Source organism: Lates calcarifer, linkage group LG8 (genome assembly GCF_001640805.2).
Source record: "Lates calcarifer isolate ASB-BC8 linkage group LG8, TLL_Latcal_v3, whole genome shotgun sequence".
In the NCBI taxonomy this organism is placed as follows: domain Eukaryota; kingdom Metazoa; phylum Chordata; class Actinopteri; family Centropomidae; genus Lates; species Lates calcarifer.
The window spans coordinates 10,851,880-10,873,290 of NC_066840.1; the positions used below are offsets into that span (position 1 = coordinate 10,851,880).

The following is a 21,411-nucleotide window of genomic DNA, read 5'->3' on the forward strand; positions in this document are numbered from 1 at the left end:
TGCAGCGACCCCATCAATTTTACAGCTTCTCCTGTAAAACTGTCTGTGTGTGGGAAACACATGGTGGATGTGTCCGGAAGCAACTAATATATAGCACAGCAACTCCAAGGGCTTCACAGAAGAAAGAAAAGAAAGAGAGAAAATAGAAATTGTGTTTGTGTGTCTATGTTTGTAGTGGAGAGGTTAGATGCCCGGCCTCTCATATAGCTGTCACTATCTGGACAGCAGCTGTCATGATGCACACATACACACACACACACACACACAGAGAGAGAGGATCAGATTTTTATTATCAAAGAGGCTTGAGGTCAGGATGTAAATCTTTATACTTGCCCCTTCCCCTTGATCGCCCCTTTTATACCACCCACCCCCTCCAAAACACTCCCTCCATCCATCTTCACTCTCTTGCCCCTCTGCTAAAATAAACTGAGTGAGGTAAGCACCGGAGGCATCCTGGGATGAGTCTTATACATAATGTTCCTTCCCTGCCGAGGAGTGTCAGAGTGGAGCGTGGAAGTATCCCAGTTCCAGCGCGGGATCGACCACACAAGCACACAGACCGACTCCAACACCCGACGTACAGGCAGACAGGAGACACAGGTAAGGACTGAGGTGAGGGGAGCACAGGCCTAAGGCTGTGATCGAAACAAGGCACTGCTTACAGTCTGATTAAGAGGAGTGTTAGGTGTGGAAGCCATTAGATCCATTAATGAACTGTAAATTGGGAACTTCTATAATCAGTAATAAAGTAATAAAAAAGTATTCTAATTATAGAGATTTCATGAAAATAAGCAAACACATTGCTTGGACAAAACACTTGGCTGGAGTTGTGGAGTAGTGTTGTTACACTCACTTAACAAAATGAAGGTGCCCTTAATAAAACTTATAACTTATAACTATAACATATAACTGAGGACTTGAGGTTTAGAGGAAACCTATAGGAGTATTTTTCTATTGTTTGTAATCCAATCCAAAAGTTATAGGAAGCAGTGTCGTGACAAAAACTACAATTCAGATAAATCCTTATAATTATGACAACGTGTGTGCCCATCCCAGAAAAACGACCATGATGATGCAGTCCAGCCTAAGTGACTTGACTAAACAGAGGATGTTGCAAGCTAAGGCTCTGTCTAAGGAGGCCAAAGGAGGTGAGTGTACTGTAGATGCATTGGTTTTGGTGCAGTCTGTGTCATGGCATTGGGACAGAGAACTGACATGTGTATGCATAATATTTAGAGGTACACTGATGCACATATTAGTTTACATATTACGTCAACAAATGCCATAGTGTGTGATCACAGCTGGGGCTGTCAGATGTAACTGAGCCAAACATCAAAGTGCGTTAGCCCGCTGCCTGGGGACACATGGAGTGTGGTGCACCCAAATCCCAGGAGTGCCAGTGTGTTGTTGAAATTCTTCAAACATTCCAGCAGGGACCATCCCAGTCGCCCTGTTTGTTTTCCAGCGCTGTCCGCCAGCTAGGCTTTGAAACTGAGTCCCTTAAACTCAGCAAAATGTGACTCCCACCACCGAATTTTACGCAAGCCGATCAAAGGAAGCTCCTCAAGGGTGGCATATGCCCGGACTTCTCCTAACACTTATCATGTGTGAGAAAGAAGGCCCTCTGCTCTTACATTAGTCTTTCATCCAAAGATCCTATTTATATGCCCAGTTACCCATGCAACCCTGGTCTACAACAAACATTACACACCTCTTGACATCATCTCGAGGCTATTTCAGACCCTCCGCTGTGCCATGATATAACACGAGAAGAGACCCTGAGCAAAAGCTGCGTGGATACCAACTTAGTGATGCTGCACACGGTTTGGCTTTTTCATATCAATCCCCCTCAGCTGTTTAAAGTTGACAGAAACAAGAAGATCAGAGGAGACATTATGATTCGCCAAAGGTCCTTATTAGTCTGTGTTACTTTCCCTCTCTTTCCAAATGTCTTGAAGTTGCTACTGTCATTTCCTTTGCACTCACAACTAAATGTCATAATGTATTTATGCATGGTTAGAGTCACCTAACCAACACAAGAACCTGGGGCAAATGGACTTATCCGCTCTGACACTGCCGTTTTAGAAAATGTACAGGGATGTTAAGTGTAATCACTTATTAAAGCACCTCCATTTGTCTGTCATGTTGTGCCAGGGGGTCTGAACCTGGGCAAGAAGATCAGTGTTCCCAAGGATGTGATGATGGAGGAGCTGAATCTTCCCTCTAATCGAGGCTCTCGCATGTTTCAGGAGAGACAGAAGAGGGCCGAGAGGTTCACCCTGGAGAACCCTGCCAACAGTGCTTACAACACCAGTAATGTAAGGAATCGGCAGACGGCAAATGACACACGATGACTCACATTGACTCAACTAAGTGCACAAAATTATGAACCTGTGTTTCTGTCATGTAGTTCAGGCCTAATAAGGCTCTTGATCAGCTGGATGAATCAAAGAATTATAATTAATAGCCAGTGAAGTCTGACTCTTCACTGGCCTTTGTGCAGTCTCATTTCTCTTGAGCACAGTAGCAGAGATTAAACATTTTATCACAGTAAGAGTGTCTGCAAAATGGAGCGAGTTGTAGAGTTGTGAAGTTTCCCCGTTAAATGAATGAGTCGCATATTAACAGAAATACGGTTAAAGCAGACAGGAATATCAATTACAAATAACGTCCCCTGTAAGAGATGCTAAGGGATATTCTAATAATTTCATCAAATTCACAGGAGACAAAATGTAAAAAGACTAGACAAAAATAGTAGAGCCATGGAGAAATCCTGACCTTTAGTCTTTAGTTTTGGCTGAGTCCTTGACTTCCCATAATGCACTTCAATGGCATCTTTTACCTTACCTTAGATCTCCTGCCTTCTAAATGCCCACTTGTTTCAAATTCCATGCCTCCAGTTTCTAATGCAGGCTCTCTGAAAAAAGTCTCAAACTCAAGCTGAGAAAACCCTGAAGCCATCAGACTTATTTATATATTTATATATATATAACACTGGAAAGCTCCCCCGAGAGCAACGGAAGACATTATACAACTATTTACATAGGCTGAGTAGTACTCCTCCTGAAAAGTAAACTGAACTTCACGTGTGAAATTGGTGGAGTGCTCCTTTAATAAAGAGCATTACAGTATTTGTGGAGTAAATAAATCAAATTCACAGAAACCTGACTTTGCTCCTTCAGGTCCATCTCGAGGCCATTCCTCCTCAGCAAATCATCCCAGAGCCACAGGGAGGAAAAGAGAACCAGTCTTTCTCCATCCCTGGTAAGCATAGCCTGGTCATGAACCTACAGAAGACTGTAGCAAAGAAGGGCAGTCCTGACGTCCTCGCTCCAGGTAAATGGTAACAACACGGCGATGAAGGGATTGCTGCAAGAGTGTCACAAGCCATAGGACTAGTCCACCACATTGCTTATTGAGCAGTGCTAGTGCCTGGACACAGCCAGCGCTTGAGCAATGCATGGACGCTGTGTCATCTTCTTTGAACTGCTAGTATTCACCTTTCAAATCTGTTGAGCAAATAAATTAGTTTTATTATTATCAGTGACAGGAGAGTTGGCAGTTTTGTAGAGAGCAATTATCTTTGAGCAACTTTGCTGAATGCTGTTGTGTATTTGGTCTGACAGAAGGCACTGCTTACAGTCTGACTGACAGCGCACTAAGCTCTGTTTATTATCAGGGATTCACACTGAGATCTAATTACTGTAGTTCCTATTGTTGACAGGAGTGACATCAAAGTGATTTATATGTATATTAGATCTGTTTGTGCTTTGTTAGGGCTTGCTTTTTTTGTAGTAATCTAATGGGTTTTGTAATTAGTTTCAAAATCTAAGGATTATCCATTTTTCTCAACACAGGAGGCCTTCTTTTGCTTACTTTGAATTTAAAACATAAACTTACTCAAAGTTTAAGTGACACACTTCACTAATTTTTGCCCACTGACATTAGATTTTTGTTTCTGTCAGGATATTCTGGCCCTCTGAAGGAAATTCCTCATGAGAAGTTCAACACAACAGTAATCCCCAAATCCTACTGCTCCCCATGGAGGGAAGCTTTGGGAAAAAACGAGGAGCTCCTGAATGCCCTCAATACCCAGCTGCCCCAGCTCCCACAAAGGCTACAGCCTGCCAACTACAGGTGCTTCAACAGGTAAATCTGCCTTTCCACCCCATCTGCTCTACCAGTCACTACTCCAAATAAATCACAAACCGTTATACCTCGTTCAGTTGGAAGGACAGGCGTTGAGACCCACCCATCTTCAAATAGACCCACAGATGACCTAACCATGTTATCCATCACCACAGTCTCTTCCCTTGGCTCTACTCCATGTTTCCACAGTTTGAAAATCAATCCACTCTCTGGCTCGCACCTTGGTGTGCGGCTACGTGATGGCTATTTTGAACCCTGGCTCTTCAAAGAAAGATGATCCACTGATGTGGGTCTGGGGGGGGAGCTATTAATGCCCTCCCCTACTCACAAGACATATTGCGCACGAAAGGGAATCACCTTTCTCATGGCACACAAGGAACTCCATCACACCAACGAGGCAGAACAAAGGTTAAGCTTGGGCAGATGGAGAAATGGGAGCTCATATGAAAGACAAACTCAGACTTTACTCAATTAAGGCTGTCAATCATATGGTTTCTGCCAGCCAGTCTGGAACTAGACCCCTCCAGTGGAGGGATCTGTTTACACAGTTAAGATTATCATGAAATTGTGAAATGGTAATTAAATCTGAACTCAACTAATGGTCAGAGCAGAAGTGGAAGAGGTTGAGTTCACCTCACACCCAATTTCACCCTGAATCCCTGGTGGGTTTTCCCCTGTTAACAGGACCTTCAGTTAAAATCAGAGAGATGACCAGGCTGGGTATCATTTATCATCTAAAAGCCCCCACCTCCCTTTATGGATTGACGTGTGAGCCACATGATACTTAGGGTAATGTTTTGCCAGTAACATTAAACACAATGCACTTAGCCTGCTTAGTAAGGACTCTTTCTCTGTCTCTCAGATCTCCCATGCCATTTGGGGGAGGTATGGCCAGCAAGAGGGTGATACCAGTGATTGGGTTTGAGGCACTGGAATCCCAGAAACTGCCCAGCATCGCTCCGGACCGCATGTGTCACCGACCCAACTTTAACAGAGCACCCAAGGGATGGGGAGCTGAATACAGCCCTGAATCGAATGAACTATAAAGAAAAAAGGGCTCATAAGCTAAAGACTAAAGCGCTGACCTCCTCTCCTCTTCCAAAGATTATCCCCCGTTAGTCAGCGGGTGCTGTGGGGGAGGGGGGCCGACACTCCTGCATGATATAGAAAATTGCTACTGCTGAGTGGTTTGACCAGCTGAGGCAAACTCTGGATGCTGGAATCAGTTATGTACCACAGTTGAGTCCAGGGGCAAAGCTGCCACAGGCTGATCAGTACAACCCATTTTATTTATTTTCTTCACTCAAAGTCAATGTCTCAATACCTGGCTCCCCTCTTTTCACTCTCTCAATTCATCCTTTTACACTGTGGCTTTACTTTTTCTCCACTAGCCAGACAACACACACAACAGTAAATTGTTATATAAATAATGGTGAATATTCTGAGATGATCAATGACAAAATTTAGTCATTTTAATGACAAGTGAAAACAACATACAAAGAAACCTTACAATAACTAAGTCTTTATGTTGTGGAATTTTAAGATTGTGGCAAATTAAAAAAAAAAAAAAGTCAAAATTAATAGGTTTAAAAATGCTGCTCAGAATTCAACTCCATGTGATACTTTGCACGATGTTACAAATACAGGTTGAACGTAAAGTATACATTTTTATATGTACAATGGCTCTGACCACAGGAGCCCTTTAAAACCAAATGACCCTGATCCTGGTCAGTACTCTTTGTGTCTGAAGTCTTCTACTTTGTTAAGTTCCACTGTTTAGATGCTGTTCTGGTACTTTTTAACTGCGAGTAGTGACAAAGTCATCTGGTGAGATCCTGGTTGTTGTCTCTCCAGACACAGATGGCGCTCCTTCAGTTCATTCATTTGCACTGCAGGTGGAATAATAAATCAAATCTTATCGTCTAAGCAATAACTGTCTTTTTTTCTATGCAGTGTTATTTCTCCCAGAAGTAGTCTGCAGGTTTCAGGCCCACTGACAGCATCTGAAGTGAAAGCACCTGACCAGGTCTGACTTGAGGAAAAGAATGACACCAAATCACAGTATTATTTCCCTATAGCAGCTAATCACCATGGCGTGAGCCATGTGCAGCATGGGCACCCATGCGCTGGGGATCCTGGGAGGGGTAGTGGATTTGACCAGGAGGTCTCATGCTCATTGGAGGGGGCATAGGTGGAGCCATGGGACCCATGGGGTGAAACATTGGAGGGCCGAAACCTGAATGAGCAGATGAAAAGAGAGAGAGTACAGTATTAGTCACCTGCCTTTTTTCAATGTGTTCCAATCATTTACACATTTAATCTCTGCAGATTTGTAAAATGTAAATGAAGAAAAACAGCAGCAACAGATACCAAAGTTAATGGGATTAAGTAGCTATTTTATAATTGATGTATATCATATTTTACTACATACATGATGTAAGCTGCATATGTGAGACCATGGTTATGATTTTACCTGGTGGAGGTGGGTTAATGCCTGGGGGCGGGGGCAGAGCGATGTTCATGACAGCAGGAGAGGTGCTAGGATCCAGGTTAAAGTAGTTTGCAGGAGCCTCTTCATCTAAAGCTGGTGGTGGAGGAAGAGCTAAAGCACAAAGAGAAACACAGTTAGAGAAATGAGTAAAGACACAAGACACAAAAATATGTTTCACGATCCCAGCATTACAATCAAACGACATTAGATTTTAAATGGTACTTTAGATCTCACATGACTATGTCATTACACACACATTTACACGTTTCAGACTCACCTCCAGGCAGTCCAGGTACAGGATCAAGTCTGGTACCCATCTCACTGACACCATCTTTGACGCCCTCCTTTCCTCTTGCTGCCTGAGACCTTAAAAAGACAAACCATGCAGTCAGTTTTGTTACTGCATTTAGTGCAGCAGCAGAAATGTGTCCAGAACAGAACATGTCAAGAATCTCTTGGCAGTTCTTTACAATTACCTGCACAACTTTCAGTTTACTATTATTTGAATTATTTCAAGGTGTTAATCTCAAACACACATGCTCTCTGGGCTCTACCTGGTGTTAATGAGCACATTATCACTTTAAGTCTTCAACTTTCCTCCCAAATGGCTTTTCTTGGTGGGGCTGTATGGGGGGTTAAGAAATTGTAACAGATGGCAGGTGGAGCTTTTTTGGTTGCATCCACACAATGCACAGCTGCATTAGCTACTGTTAATGGATTCAGTGTCGGGAGGTCAGGTTAATGCTTAATTTTTACTTTCTTGATCAACTTCTTACCTTCCCCACTTGACAGTGAGCCTCCTTCCATTAATGATCAGTTTATTGAAGGACTTCTCAGCAGCCATTTCAGCTGACTGCCGTGTGGCAAACTGGATGAAGGCACACTGCTGCCTCTGGACTATGGTAATGGTGCGAATCTCACCAAACTGGTAAAAGTGACTCCTGCAATAACCAAGATTAATGTTTAATACAACCAAACCACTGGATATAAAAGGTTAAAATTGTAACAACAGTCAACAACACTTTTATTATAATCCAGAAAATAAGTAAAGCTCATTCTCAATGACAACAGGTAGTTGTGCAAGAGCTTTTTATGAAATCGAAATCCTTACTTGAGATCTCCATCCGTGACAGTATCTCCCAAACCCCCTATGTAGAGGGTGGTGATGGTCTTGTCCTCTGGTGGGTCCAGTCGGGGCATAGTTGAAGCTCGCTTCAGCAGCTTGTCAGCCACTGGATCATTGATGCCATAGTAACGGTCCTTTATGTTCTGGTCAGCCAGGGGGTCATCAGGATCTGTGGGCTTCTCGTGCCTGTGTGAAAAAGCAGAAGCACAATGAGAAAATGCTGACAGTACAACAACTGCAATAAGTATAGGGAAATTATAGTCAAACAAACCAGTAAGAACACAATGATATCTATGTTGCCTATAGTAGTAAGTACTCAAAAAATAAATGAAAAATTCATAAATAAAAGATAAACCAAGATAAGAAACCACTAGCTCCACTTTGTACCATTGAACCAACAGCACCAAGCTTGAAACCTACGCCACAGAAACTGTTGCCTGTTTCATGTAATGTTACTCACCTGTAGGGACATTCCTCTCCTCTCTTACACTCTCCCTTCACCCAGAAGGAGCAGATGTGCGGCCGATTCCTCTTGTAATATGGTGTTGTACGTGCCAGTTTCAGCAACATATCACTAGAGCTGGTGGCCTTTCCTAGCTGGCCCACCGGCCGTGAGCCATCAGAATTAGCTATCTGAAAACACAGAGGTCCAAACAGACACAAGGGATCAATGACAGGCAAACCCAAATTTAGAAAGAAATTTAAGTTAGGGACGTCCCATTTTGTCAGTGATATTGATGGCTAAAATCTGCAAATACTTCCAGTATTTTATTCATTGTGAAAAATAGACTAAGCTAAATAAACTCTAATCAAATCTTGCTGCCATGACTATTCGCAGTAACACCTCTCTGAGCACAATTTAAACTACTGTGTAAAACTCATAAAAGAAAACTGTGAAGCTGGTAATATTTCCTTAATGCAATAATATTCACATCAGACATATCTACATTACTCCTTTAAATGTAAGTACACTGGCAGCCAAATACTTTAAGATATACAGCGTGGAAAAAATAATCACAATAAAAACTGGACCTGTTTTTGGACCACTATGGTAAAACTGGACCAGTTTTTATTGTGTTTCTGTTTCTCTAGACTAGGGTCAAAGAAAAGTACTCAGGACAACCCTAAAACTAATGTTAGCTGTTGTAGCTGTACAGAAATTACTATAAATGGACAATAAATGTGTTGCCAGCATCAGGCTGCAGCTATACCTCTCTCTCCATATTCTGTGTGTAGTACTCTTTGTTCACATCTGACTTAGGAACCTCATCTTTGATAGCAAGCCCAGTGTCTCGGACCTGGATAGGCAAACCTGTAAAAACACAAAAAACAAGAAAAGGTTTTAACTCACATAGCTCTATGCTTCAGTAAACTGTAAATGTATGCAGACCAAATTACATTTACAGGTTACAAGGACTCACCATACTCCAGGTCCAGTAGACATGTCTGACAAACATTTTTCATTTTACTGCAGGTCTGACAGACCTCTGTCTTCTTGAAACGCATCCGTGTTCCTGGACACCACCGGAATACAGTAAAGGGCCGAGCACAGATCTGATACACAAAGAACAAAAAACGCGTGTATAAATATTCTCACAGGGAACACAGTGTTTCAATCTTAAACTTAACTATGTTGTATGCTGCATAACCATGATTTGAAGTGTTAATAGAAAACATACCTTGCATTCTTTCCCATACTTCTCCTTGGTCTGTAATGCAAAGCATGAACAACTTTAAAATCTGCATACCTATTGGAATCAACAATACAACATATTCACCTCCCATTCATCACAATGACAGTAATGCTCACTCACCATACGGATGTAAGGATTTTCTCCTAAACATGTCTGACACAGAATTGGAAAATCCTGGAAGACAAAAGAAAACAGATGTTCATTTAGTATCACAAAGAAGCACCATATCTGTTATGTATCATACAAGTCACTGATTTAGGCTTCTGAAGCATTAACTTGGCCTACAATCTGTGTTTCACTTTCTACTGTGGGTATCTAGGTTACATGTGAGAAAACAGGGAGTGCAATGGGACTTGCTTGCTCCTACTTTGCCATCTGTTGAAGGATGCTGTTTCAGTCAGTGCTAGCTAAGTGCTAGCTGCTGAAAATGACCTTGCCTTAATCCATCCTGCTGACAGCATCAGCCAAACACCTAAATATAAGCAGCTCTTGTGGCACAAACGTCAACTACATAGTCTAGGGTTGCAAAGTTTATATTCTGGTGTCTAGATAAAATCAACATTGGCTAAAGGCCCTGTTGTGTCAAGGCTCAGGAGAGGAAACTGTCTTGTTGCCTTATATAGTAGGACCAGTTACATCTTGAAGTGGTTCAAAAGTACAGTTGCTTGAGGCATAAATAGCATCCTGAAAAGTAACATTTGGTGGCTATGAAATAACCTTAACTTAGCTAAAATGCTAGGTTTGTTAGTTTTCCATCACAATAACTGATTTGCCCGAAAGATGACTGACAAACAGTAACTCGAGTATTAAGTTAACATCTCTGTGTACAACTGTGAGCTTCTTATAACACTAACAGCACAGTTCTTCTGATATGTCCATAAGTAGGAAGACAGAGGGTAAAGTTAAAATTTATCCGTAAAAAAGCGGGATTGGTTCTTTATTCTAAGCTCCTGCTAAACTACGTTTGTATCGGTATGATGCGGTTAATACTGTCAAAAACAAATCCCAAACAACAGACCGTGACATGTTGGTGTGTTGGACTGATTCGGTTCTTCGTGTACCAGTTATGAGTTTCACATATTACCGGATTACTTGAAGCAACTTCGTTTTATTATTGTTAGCCTGCTAGTGCTAGCCTGGGTTAGCTACGATAGCCAACTTTAGCATAATTGACGTTTAATTTTAAGTGACAGAGTTAGTTTAATTTGAGCCCAGATTTAGATGCGTTGAGCAACATCTGTAGCTCAACGCTGCGGGGTCCAGAGGATATGTTAATATTTATTATGAATAAACGTTAACACCATGGCTAACACCGACATGCTACCGAGGTAGCAGCCACGCTTCTACTAGTAGCTAACGGAAGGCTAACAAGCTACCAAGCAAACCTGCTTATGTTAGTGGCGTGCAGACAGTTTAACGATCATGTTAATCCCCGAAATGTAACTGGAAATTATTGTGTTTTTGTCATTCTCTCAGTGCTGTACAATGAATTATCGATTAAACGTACCGCGTCTTCCCAGTTCTGTCTATTGTAGGTGTTGGATCCTAGGGACGTCGCCATTTTGCTGAATGTGAGCCAACAGGGCCAAACAACCCAGTCCACAATGCACCGCGCCAGAGAGCCACGTTTTCACCTTAGGGTGTCGCCCTATTTCAACATTAAACCGCGTTTATACTATAACCTAATTAAGAAAAAGAAATACGGGGAAATAAGTTGCAACATTGACTTTATACCACAAGTAATTCGTCACCTGCAGCTTAGTGTGTGACTGTATGCACTGAGGCACTATTTTCAATTACTGCAGTACCATTGATACTTTATATTTCTACTCCACCTTATTTTATTCCACATTTATTTGGCATCACTTCTGTGTGACTTTACAGATTCAGATTTTACATACAAAGCATACAATCATCTTATACAATGCATTTTTCAGTAAACAGTGCATGATCTCTCCAAAATCATCTGATTTGACAATTAGCAATATGGAAAACATTAAAGCTGAATGCATCATTAATAATAATCATATATTTTCTGTTATTATCTATGAAGAAGGGTCATTCTGCATACTGAGTAGTTTTAGGTTTATTGCTTTGCTTAATTTGAACTCAGATTAATTTGAAATAAGATTGTGATGCAGGACTGTTAGTTGTATTAAATTGTGGTAGTGTAACTTTTACTTGGGTAAAGGATGTGAGTGCTTGTGTGTGTGTATGAGAAAGAAAGAGAGAGAGAGAGAGAGAGACGGACTGGCTGGTGTGTGTGAGCTTGCATAAGCCAATTGTGTAGTCCACTTACAGTTTATCTATCCACCTGTTTGGATTCAGGTCAGGGTGTCTTTCCTGTGTGAAACTCCAATTAGTGAGGCAAAGGATGTTTGAGATTACGGATGGGCACTAAGACTCTAATGTTTACTTAAGGTCAGGGTAGGGCTGTGGAGTCAAAGGGCAGGGATTAGACAGAGGCCTGAAGAGCTGGCAACTCTTTCATAGTGCGGCTGCAATTCAAGAGGTCAGAAAGGGAAGTCTGCTGTACTTTTAGACTATAGACTACTCCCATGTGAAAAAAACATCTCTGTTCTCTTCTGTTGCTTTTGTTGTCTGAGTCAGATGCAGTGACTTGAAGGTATAATTAGTTGCATTGTCCGCATCAGCTGGGTGACACTGATAATTGATCAACAGTTGCTCCTGTGATCATATTTCTGTGACAAAGGGTTGAACTGAAATCTCCACTGGCCTCCTCCTCCTCCTCATGTTTCCCTTGCAGTCACAGTCCACGTTTTACCCCGTGTTTAGTGGGACACCAAAGTAAACCTTCTGGGCATTGCCTTCTTTGTCTTAACGAGTCGTGTGACCCTGTCTCCTCTATCATGTGATGTGGATGAGACAGCCAAAGCTGTTTTGAAGGACGGCTTTGTCTTGGATTTAGCCCCTCCGTAATCAAAATCACCAACCTCATGAGTCACAAGGTCAGGGGACATGTAGGTGTACTACTACATCACAGCTGCTCCACGTTTCAGAGCTCCATTCAAAGAAATGGTACTCTTACAGTGGCATTGATGGTGCTGACTATGTTATATTGTACGCTCCAATTGGCTCATGGCGTTTTCATGAGCGCTTATGTCCTGTATACTTGTTTTTTATTATTCCATCAGCCTAATACTTTCTAAGATATGTGTTGCACCATAAATATTATATAAATATAAATATTATCATTCAGAGATATAACCTCAAAAGATAAATTAAAATATCCTGTAAATCTGTAGTCTATACTGTCAGAGGAAACTGGAGGATTTGCATGAGTACTATAAAGCCACTATGACTGGGTACTATGAGTCATAATACTTATAGGAACATTGGGGAAACATATTTAATTTATAAACCCACTGATGCGAAACTGGTTATGCATAATACATTTTGCAAGGGCTCACATTGTGTAATCTGCATGATGTGATGAGTAATCAAAATCATCACGACTACATCCCCAAGTTTCTGTTTCTTAGAAACAGGAATCATAAAAACTTTCAGAATAATCCTTGTATCGCCGCGCAATTAAATTCAGAGTAATAACACACAGCACAACAAAGCCATAATCTCACTACTGAAGAGCTCGGATGCAGATAAGCCCCTGTAGAAATATGATCGCACAGTGATTTCTTTGAGGAGTTGTTGGTAGTATGCATGTATGCGCATAACACAGAGAGAGAGTGAGAAAAAAAAAGTGCTGTGCTGGCGCCTCCTGTCGACAGTTATGGGCCACTGCCGGCTCACGGAGCTGCAGAAAGAGAGGGGCATTCTCAGATTTCCCGATTTCTCCCAGTCGAGTCCGCTCTGCCGCTTACACATCACGGCCGACAGCAAACCCGAGACGACGACGACGACATGCGCCCAGCGTGCTTCAATCCCGCATTCAACCCGACCGCTCCGTGTTGTCCCAGATCCACCTAGACTTAGAAGGAGGTGAGTACATCGACACAATGCAAGTCTCGTCGCGGCATATATGTGTTTTTCCCCCTCCCGCACGTTTTGGTAACACGACCGAGAGCAGCCCCGCCGCTCGGTCTCCCAGGCCAGGCTAGTGAACGTTGTCTGGCGCAGACGGAGAATGAGGCCAGTTTTTTCGGCCTGACTCTCCCTCTCTCTCTCTCTCTCTCTCTCTCTCTCCTCTCGTTTGTGGCTGGAAACATTAAACCCAGACGATATAGCGGAGGCTCGGTGCAGCTTTCGGCTCGTCCGTATGGCAGCGGAGAGGGGAGGCTAACGTTATTGTTGAAGCGGGTCATGTCGAAGTTTGTGCTCGAGGAGGAGGGGGAGACAGAGCCGCGTCCGGCTGCCCTGCTCTGTGGTTTAACATCGGAATTCCTTTATCCAGCCCGGATCCCGTAACGCAGCCCCGGTACCAGCGACAACTTGTTTGTGTAACTTTGTAGCAGCTGTGATGTGTGGAGTATTATCTAATGCTCGCCCTAAGTTAGCTTTGACAAATCGGCAACAATGTAGCAATTTGCCTGCAAGTGTTACTCCACGGTGTCTTTTTGCTATGATGAGGCCAAACGATTTTCCGTGCAAGTTATAATTAAAGGTCGATACGACTGTCTGCCACCTAATCTAACAGCAGTGCACATGACAGAGGTGGACAAAAGATCACCACGGGAATGCAGCGATCACCTTAACATGACTTAATTTGTCCAGATGATTTCGGAGAACTTGAGTTAATAATCATCAGTGATGACATGCAGTCTTATGACAGATGATTCATCAGATTATTTATGTAGGAATCCTCTGCAAGCTGATTGTCTCAAATAGTTCTCAGTAAGATTTTAAAACTATTTAGAAGCCCCCAAAACAAAAAAAAGATAATGCTGATTTTGCAATATCATTCTCCAATTTGAATATTCCCGAAAGTAGGACAGTTTGGGAGGCACCGTCTGATTCAGTTTTAATAGCTTAAATATGTTGTTTACATGTGGCTTGATGGCTGTTGCACAATGCACCAGTCGTGCTCTTACTTCAATAAGATCTTTACTGTGTGAGGCTGCTTTGTGATGTGTGATCAGAGCAAATGTCTGTCTCCAGCAAGATAGCTTCATCTATTAAATGTTATAAACACTTGACTTGGTCTGTAGAAAAAAAAGTGGCAGTCCAGACCTGCCCTGAAATCTGTTGCCTTGGGGTGTACACGCGTGCAAGCGTGCACCTATCTGAGTAAGAGATTACTAAGAGGAGAATGACTCACACTCAGAATGTGTTTGGCAAAGTCATAAGGACTTTCCCTGCATTCAGCCTCAGCTGCAGAAGACGTTCTTGTAGCTGAAAAGTGCTGTCCTTCTGGTTTTATGTATCAAGAGATTTATTTCACCAGTGCTTCATATTTTTGCTGCTTCCAAGCCATGTGTTGTTTATCACATGTTCCACCCTGCATTAAAAAAAATGTAGGGCTTATTCCATTTGCAGATTAGATATAAAAAAAAGAGTGTGGTTGCTGTCATTTGTTTGTCAAATTTGTGGAGAGCTGAATCTTAAGTTCTATTTATCCGTGCCAACTGTTTGTCTGGTTGTTCTAACCCTCCATCTGACTGCTCCCACTGGCTGCCAAACATGCTGTGATCTAGCGCTTTCAGTTGATGAAGGCTGCCACTGCTGCCGCAGCCATTTGATCATATATCAGCATCTCTTCACTTAGATATGCCTGTGAAATACTGCGTCTGGGTTACAATGCCTACACATGGAGGCTGATAAAATACCGTAGGCGCGGCAGTATATGACAGATCACGTTACCAAGCAGTGTTTTGCCGTTTATCAGACTGAGACATGATCGTGGAAAATTTATCATTTTAGATTTTAGTCTTGAATGGGGAACAGTGAGGAGAGCGTTGTTTGTTGTCAATCACTGCTTTATTACTACTTATCTCCACACAGAGGAGGATGTAAGTTTAATTGTCCTGCAGTAACTATACCATCACAGTTAATGCTACACAAGGTAACTGTAGGGGAACTGCAGTGCCCAACAACATGCCAGCTCTTGTATTTTTCCATGTCAGTGCCCCTTGTAGCCACACTCAGTGTGTGGGGGGCAGACCTCTCTTTAGAGTGGGGCTGAAGCCAGGCATCTTTCCAAAATTCAAGCCCCCCCCCCCTCCCCAACCCTCTCTCTGCTGGGTATAAGCACCGCTTTGTGCCCCAGTACTGCTCCCTATGGTTTGTCTTATTCATATACTACTACAACACCACTGGCTCCACTAGACACTGGAATCTACAATTGGAAGTGTACCCAAAATAGCCTGCTGTTTGACAGACAAACTCAGATGTTTCCTCATTAAGTCAGGCTTTTGGATTAATATGCAAGAATAGCGCGCAAGATGCAGATTGTACCATTGTAGCTGTGAAGTATTGAGTTTGTATTGAGGTGCCTTTTTCTGCCTGGAATGTGGCTGTGGCATTTTTAGGCTTAGGCTGTGCTATCGTGAAGGGTACTGGAGAGCAGGAGCAGTAAATACATTTCAAACAGCACAGCACAACCGAGTATTAGCAAATGATCCGATAGCATCTGTAATCCTCAGGAAAACCTGGAGAGTTGTTTTTGAATAGTGCTAGCCTCCATCAGATAGTTGGCAGGCACTGGGGGTGTCCACATGTGTGACTGGCTGGCTAGGCTAGCAGCCCGGCTGAATGCTACAGTATGCAGGCAGATCAGATTACTGAACGATTAGCCATGGCCTCCTATCCCTGGCCCAGGGAAATGATTTTCCACTGTCATAATTCCCAAGACTGAATTACGCAGGCCAGTGACTCAGAGATACTCAATACTACAGTCCTGAGTACTGTACAGCATAACTGTTGCTCTCTGGAGAGGAGAGATAGGTTGAGAGTAGTTGTACCACTATAATACAAAATAGTTTTGTAATTTGAATTTCTGGTTGAGCTCTGGTCCTCACTCTTACGCATGGAGGGTAGTGTGACCCAGCATCAACAGTGGTTGGGCAAAGGATAGTGTTCACTGTGGTGTTTACCCTTCAGCTGTGGCTTTGACATAAAGGAGGCAGCAGACAGCCGCAAAACAGTGCCCGACACATGTCCTTCTATTGTGAGGTGCATGTCAAAAACGTGAGCACATGCTAGATGGGCAGTGAGGCACTGTAAATCAAGCAGGCCTCTAGTGGAATTTTGCAGAATGGAAAGATAGATGAAGAGAGAGAGAGAGAAAACGAGGGCGTGGGGGCACAAGGAAAAAGTGGGAGAGGCTAGCTGGTGGAGGTAGGACCGTGTTTCCAAGGTGCTTACCCCCCGAGGCAGGAATCCGATACATTCCAGAGGCTCCTGTATCCAGACGAATAATGGTGACTAGGGTGTAGCGTTTCATCAGGTGACACATGATTGGAGCATAAGTGCTGGGAAAGTAAGAGCTATGTCACAGGCTCAGAGGAAGCCGGCTCTGGTTGCCTGAGGGATTGGGAAGTATGCCAGGAGAGCAGGACAGGTTATGTGAGATATGGATTTATCCCCCTGCAGAAGACAGCCTGGTTTTTATAGCTCTTCTACTTATCACCTCCCCACTCCGCCCCCGTGCCACTGTTTAGATACAGACATTTACATCATTTTAGGCATTTAGGCGATGACTCTTATCCTGTAGTTACAATGAACGACACGGGAGGAAAACCTTCAATTGTCTTTGGTACATTATACTCCATTATACTCTGATTAGGCTCACAGCGGAAGTTATACTGAAGAAGGATTGGTTCTTAAATGACTAGTAATGAATAACTGAAGAAGTCATTAGATCCTGCTTGGCTAGACAAGTTATAACATGAAGCTGTTTTCTAGGTTCCCCTCATATGAGGTTTTACAAAGTCTAGATCAACACCTGTGATGATAGAGTATCAGTAGCCCAACCTGTGGGTTTAATTTTCTTCTTGGAGTGGGAGTTTTCAACCCCAGAATTTTGTGCTCCCCAGCTCCTAAGCTAAAAGCTATTTATACTGCTGACATAGAAAAATACCCTGTTTTATTTAGTGGTCAAAAAACAAGCTGTCGGGTGTTAATGGACTTCACCTTAGCCATTTCAGCAGACCCTCAGGGTACAGCGCGTTCATACACTCGGCGAGGGAGCTCTCGGCACTGGTCTGTTAATGAAGCCATTTTCAGAGATGAAGAGATGCAGTAATGGGAACGCACCACTTCACGGCAGGATATTCTAACCCCGTCCTCATCATAAGTGCTATTAGTCATCGGATATGATTTAGATTTTTTTTTCCTCCTTTGTCCATTTAGCCATTCAGAAGCCTCTTTTTCAGACTCCGAGTTAGAGACATACGCATGTGTTTGCTGCCTCCGTGCTGCACTGAGACATACTAGTATTTATAGAGAAACTTTGACCATGTTGTATTGGGGTCAAAGTTTTGTGCTATCATTGGAAAACAGGAAGTCTGTAATGAAGGCTGTTTTCTCAGCGTATTTGTAAATGTTGCTCTCAGCCTGTTGAAATGTTAGGCATTAGCCTGACATCATTGGACCTATGGCTTGGTGCTAAAAGCTTTCTGTTATGGGCTTTGAGGGCAGACAGGTGGATGGGAGGGAGGGAGGGAGGGGTGTGTATATGTGTGTGTGTGTGTTTACCCAGTTGTCTGGTGGCCTCGAGTGGGTCTGGCCGCACCATGAATAAATGCTCTTACCTTCTTTAGAAATGATATGTATACACCCACACTCATGCATGCCTCAAGTTGTATACAGTGTTGTTATACATAGTATACAGCAGACTTAAATGGAAAGTGTGAGCTGTTTGCGTGTTTATCATTGGGAAACATGTATTAAAGTAGAAATTTGTCACTTTTGCACATATGAAATTTAAGTATAAGTGACATTGGAAGCTTTCTATAATAGTATAATATTATAGTAGTCATATAATAGTAATGATAATAATATAAGCAATATTTTGAGTCTTAAGGAAACAATACGTAACAAAATTTCTGTCATTTTATTGTATATTGTGAATAATATCTTGCATGCCTAACATGCATATATAATGCAAAATATTCCAGATTATTATTATATCATGTGCAGTGTTAACACTATCAATATATATATCAAACAGTTTATTAGGTACATGTAATGTTGGGTTTCAGAGAACTGGTGATTCAACTTTGATGTCTTTTTAGAGGCTGCAGTTTGTGGTGCTGTTTGAATATTGAAAGTTGTTTCGTAATATATATCAATGTCAGCAGACTACATATTAAAAACATGTCTTGTATTTTATTATTATGTAATGCAAGAGCACCACAACAGCTTTTACGAGTGACTGTAAATTCATGTTGAGCTGTTCTATTAGATTTTGCATTAGTTTTAGTTGAACTTATTTATTAACTGACAGCTGAGTGTATGGTTGGTGTCCTTATCTTAGTAACGGTTGTCTTAGCTTGCTCTGTTTGACTGTTCTTCCTGATGCTTAAATAAGATCACAGCTGTGACATGATGCTTTCAGGAAACCCACGTTGTTGTTTACCAGCTAGAGGTTGTGTTTACAGCGCATGTCATGATCAGCAGTGATATTGATACACAAGGTCACTTAGAGGTTTTAGCTTTTCTTTGTTAGCCTGTGATGATGAAGAGACTGTTGTCATCCAGGACACAACAGAGCACCATAAAAAACAGGCACGTCTTTGACACGCTCTCTCTGTTCACTGTTCCTGATGCTTGAGAGCAGACCATGTCAGATCATTATGGCATCCCACCAGAACAACAGGACTGAGTAAACTGTAGCAGGGCATCTGGTGCCCAGTGCCCTCTGTTCTCTTCTCTTTTCCCTCTGTCCTCTGTCTCTTAGCCCCAAAGCAGACCGCGCCACCACACCACAGCAAGTCATCTGGTGTCCAGTCGGCTCCCATCTGCGAGTGCATTTGGCTTCACTGCAAACAAAGCATTGTGGCATGCAAACACCCTCCACTACATCTAAACAGCTCAGCCCTGCTATCTAGCCCAATCTTTGGGTGGAAACTATGAGTGCATCGCCAGGGCTATGGGTCATCTCCATTTCAATTCATTAAATTGTATCGAGGCATTGAGAATCCACCGTAACAAACTGACCACAGCTGATGGCATACCTCTTCTCCATTTTGAACTGCTGAGGTGGAAAGAATTGTAATGGTGCCGACCCGAGGTTTAGCTGCTGGCAGCTCCAAGTGTACCCCTCCACTGATCCGAGGCGGTGCCGTGTCTGCCCAGCCTGCTGTCTCTCATCCATCCTGGGTGGTAGAGAAGTGTGTGTGTGTGTGTGTGTGTGTGTGTGTGTGTGTGTGTGTGTGTCCCTGTCTGTGCCTGTCTGTGCAGGACAGGTGTTGGCAACCCGGAGGTCAGTCCACACGCAGCTGGGGCACCTAGACAGGAGGACGGCAGGAGACTGCAAATGACAGCAGGATGAATGAGCTTTGTTTTGCCAGGTTTTTGGGCAGTTTTATTCAGAGAGTGGGTGCAGCTTCAAACGGGGTCAGTTGTGACGGTCAGGTGGTGTAACGGCTGGCTGCTCTCAGTGGGACGTGCCGCAGCCACAAGCATTTGGTCCATACAGAGAAGCTCGGAGGTTGTTTGGGTAAAGAAGCTAAACTAAAGCAACCATAGTGGGATGTGCAAGCCTGTGAGCACAAACAACACCCTACCCCCTCTGTGAAGTGTTAAGTGGCCGGATATGTTTGGTGAATGGGACACAGGTGTCTGGGCTGGGCTGTGTGTGCCTGGCCAGAGGTCTATGTTTGTTTTCTCTCCGTAATGGCACCAAACTCTCTGCTGTAGCTTGACCAGAGCTCATTGGTTCTCAATGGACCGGGGTGGAGCCCCCCCCTTTTTTTTTTCCTCTTCTGCTGTGAGACTGAGCAGTGGAAGAGTTTGAGTCAAGAATCTGATAATGAAATTCAAGACATCCCACAACACAATGTTGAGGCTACACATTGAGCAAGTCTGATGCTTTTTAGATTCCTCTTTCTTCCTTTATTCTTTTATTCTTCCCTTTATCCCTCAGTTGCCTCTGATCTACCCCAGCAAAGCAGGCGTTTGAAGTTGTCAAGGCTCTGGCTTTACTGTTGAGTCCTCAAAGTGCTTATGTGACAGGTAGAGAAGAGCTGGAGGGGAGTAATGTGACTCCCACATAGTCCACAGCCTCCCTGCTCTTCATCGTCTACACCCCTGTCTCCAGCTTGCCTCCTGCACACTGGCTTCGTCTCTGTGGTGATGTCACTCCACCGAGCTCCCCCTTTGTTGAGTAACAGCCCAAAGGTGCGCTCTGGGCTCTGAGGAAGACTCAGACACTGCTACCACAACTACATACTGTGTCTCCCCAGGGAGTGCAGCAGGGTGAGGTAATGGGTTGTTAACCCCTCAGCCACCTCCGAGTTTGGACGTCGTACCAGCAGCAGTGGCTGCTATCAGCACCCTGATCTGATTGTTTGAGTAACCCTGTGGCCTCTCCAGATGGCCCGGCCTCTGAGCCAGTTTATGATAACCATACAGTTAATATCTGGCCCACATAACGCTCTCCAAGCTTCCTGCCCAATCCCCCCCCGCTTCCCTCAAACTCTGCTCTCATTTCTCTCCGCCACCCTCTGTGCTATTGTCTCTGACGCCTTCTCCTGAGTGCCCTGTTTTATTTCTTTATTTCACTCATCTTTTTTAAATTCCAGAATCCATTTCTTTTGCCCCCAGGCCCAGAGGGTGATGGCTAGAGACGGTGGAGCAAATTAAATTTGGTCTCCCTCTTTTGCTCCCTTTGGACACGGGCACGACGGAACGGTAGAAGGACAACAGGAGCAAAGAAAGCTGAAGGAAAAAGCCCATTTCCCATGCATTACTGTCTCTTTCCTCAGGGTCTATAGTGGAGTAACACCAACACCTCTATTGCTCTTTTTTTCCTCCCTCTTTAATTTTCTTTTTCTTGTCCTCTCCCCCGTCTCGCTCTCGCTGCTACTATT

General features: G+C 43.2%; 3 protein-coding genes across 5 annotated transcripts in view; 2 read left to right on the forward strand and 1 right to left on the reverse strand.

Annotated features, from left to right (window-relative positions):
• Nucleotides 1-500: 500 nt before the first annotated feature.
• On the forward strand, nt 501-6,082 carry LOC108899201 (myozenin-2). Of its 2 annotated transcripts, none has more exons than XM_018699507.2 (6): nt 501-600; nt 1,057-1,148; nt 2,155-2,318; nt 3,183-3,336; nt 3,966-4,149; nt 5,012-6,082. In XM_018699507.2, the coding sequence occupies exons 2-6, from the start codon at nt 1,067-1,069 to the stop codon at nt 5,193-5,195; spliced, it is 768 nt and encodes a 255-aa protein (XP_018555023.1). In that variant the 5' UTR covers nt 501-600; nt 1,057-1,066; the 3' UTR covers nt 5,196-6,082. The 2 variants fall into 2 exon arrangements, with proteins under 2 accessions (XP_018555023.1, XP_018555024.1); XM_018699508.2 differs by having other exon boundaries at nt 3,183-3,264.
• Nucleotides 5,599-11,083, reverse strand: rbm22 (RNA binding motif protein 22). The gene is made up of 11 exons (XM_018699506.2): nt 10,968-11,083; nt 9,581-9,634; nt 9,446-9,475; nt 9,188-9,320; nt 8,978-9,078; nt 8,227-8,399; nt 7,752-7,952; nt 7,417-7,581; nt 6,918-7,006; nt 6,623-6,751; nt 5,599-6,385 (listed from the first exon to the last, which is right to left on the reverse strand). The coding sequence occupies exons 1-11, from the start codon at nt 11,019-11,021 to the stop codon at nt 6,231-6,233; spliced, it is 1,284 nt and encodes a 427-aa protein (XP_018555022.1). The 5' UTR covers nt 11,022-11,083; the 3' UTR covers nt 5,599-6,230.
• A 2,122-nt stretch (nt 11,084-13,205) lies between these two features.
• Nucleotides 13,206-21,411, forward strand: part of ndst1b (N-deacetylase/N-sulfotransferase (heparan glucosaminyl) 1b) — a 41,137-nt gene continuing 32,931 nt past the window's right edge. Inside the window, exons 1-2 of one of the 2 annotated variants that reach the window (XM_018699573.2) lie at nt 13,206-13,420; nt 13,657-13,856. The gene's annotated coding sequence lies outside the window, so the exon portion shown is untranslated. The remainder of the gene's footprint in view (nt 13,421-13,656; nt 13,857-21,411) is intronic. The other variant, XM_018699572.2, reaches the window with a different exon arrangement.

What these genes read in the sequence shown, in the direction of transcription:
- LOC108899201 (XM_018699507.2), top strand. Translation starts at nt 1,067, where the DNA reads ATGATGATGCAGTCCAGCCTAAGTGACTTGACTAAACAGAGGATGTTG. An exon ending in GTCTAAGGAGGCCAAAGGAG is followed by an intron (nt 1,149 to 2,154) that starts GTGAGTGTACTG and finishes ATGTTGTGCCAG; the next exon opens with GGGGTCTGAACCTGGGCAAG. An exon ending in AACTACAGGTGCTTCAACAG is followed by an intron (nt 4,150 to 5,011) that starts GTAAATCTGCCT and finishes TCTGTCTCTCAG; the next exon opens with ATCTCCCATGCCATTTGGGG.
- rbm22 (XM_018699506.2), bottom strand. Translation starts at nt 11,021, where the DNA reads ATGGCGACGTCCCTAGGATCCAACACCTACAATAGACAGAACTGGGAA. An exon ending in GGAGAGGAATGTCCCTACAG is followed by an intron (nt 7,953 to 8,226) that starts GTGAGTAACATT and finishes TTTTTCACACAG; the next exon opens with GCACGAGAAGCCCACAGATC. An exon ending in CTCACTGTCAAGTGGGGAAG is followed by an intron (nt 7,007 to 7,416) that starts GTAAGAAGTTGA and finishes TGTCTTTTTAAG; the next exon opens with GTCTCAGGCAGCAAGAGGAA.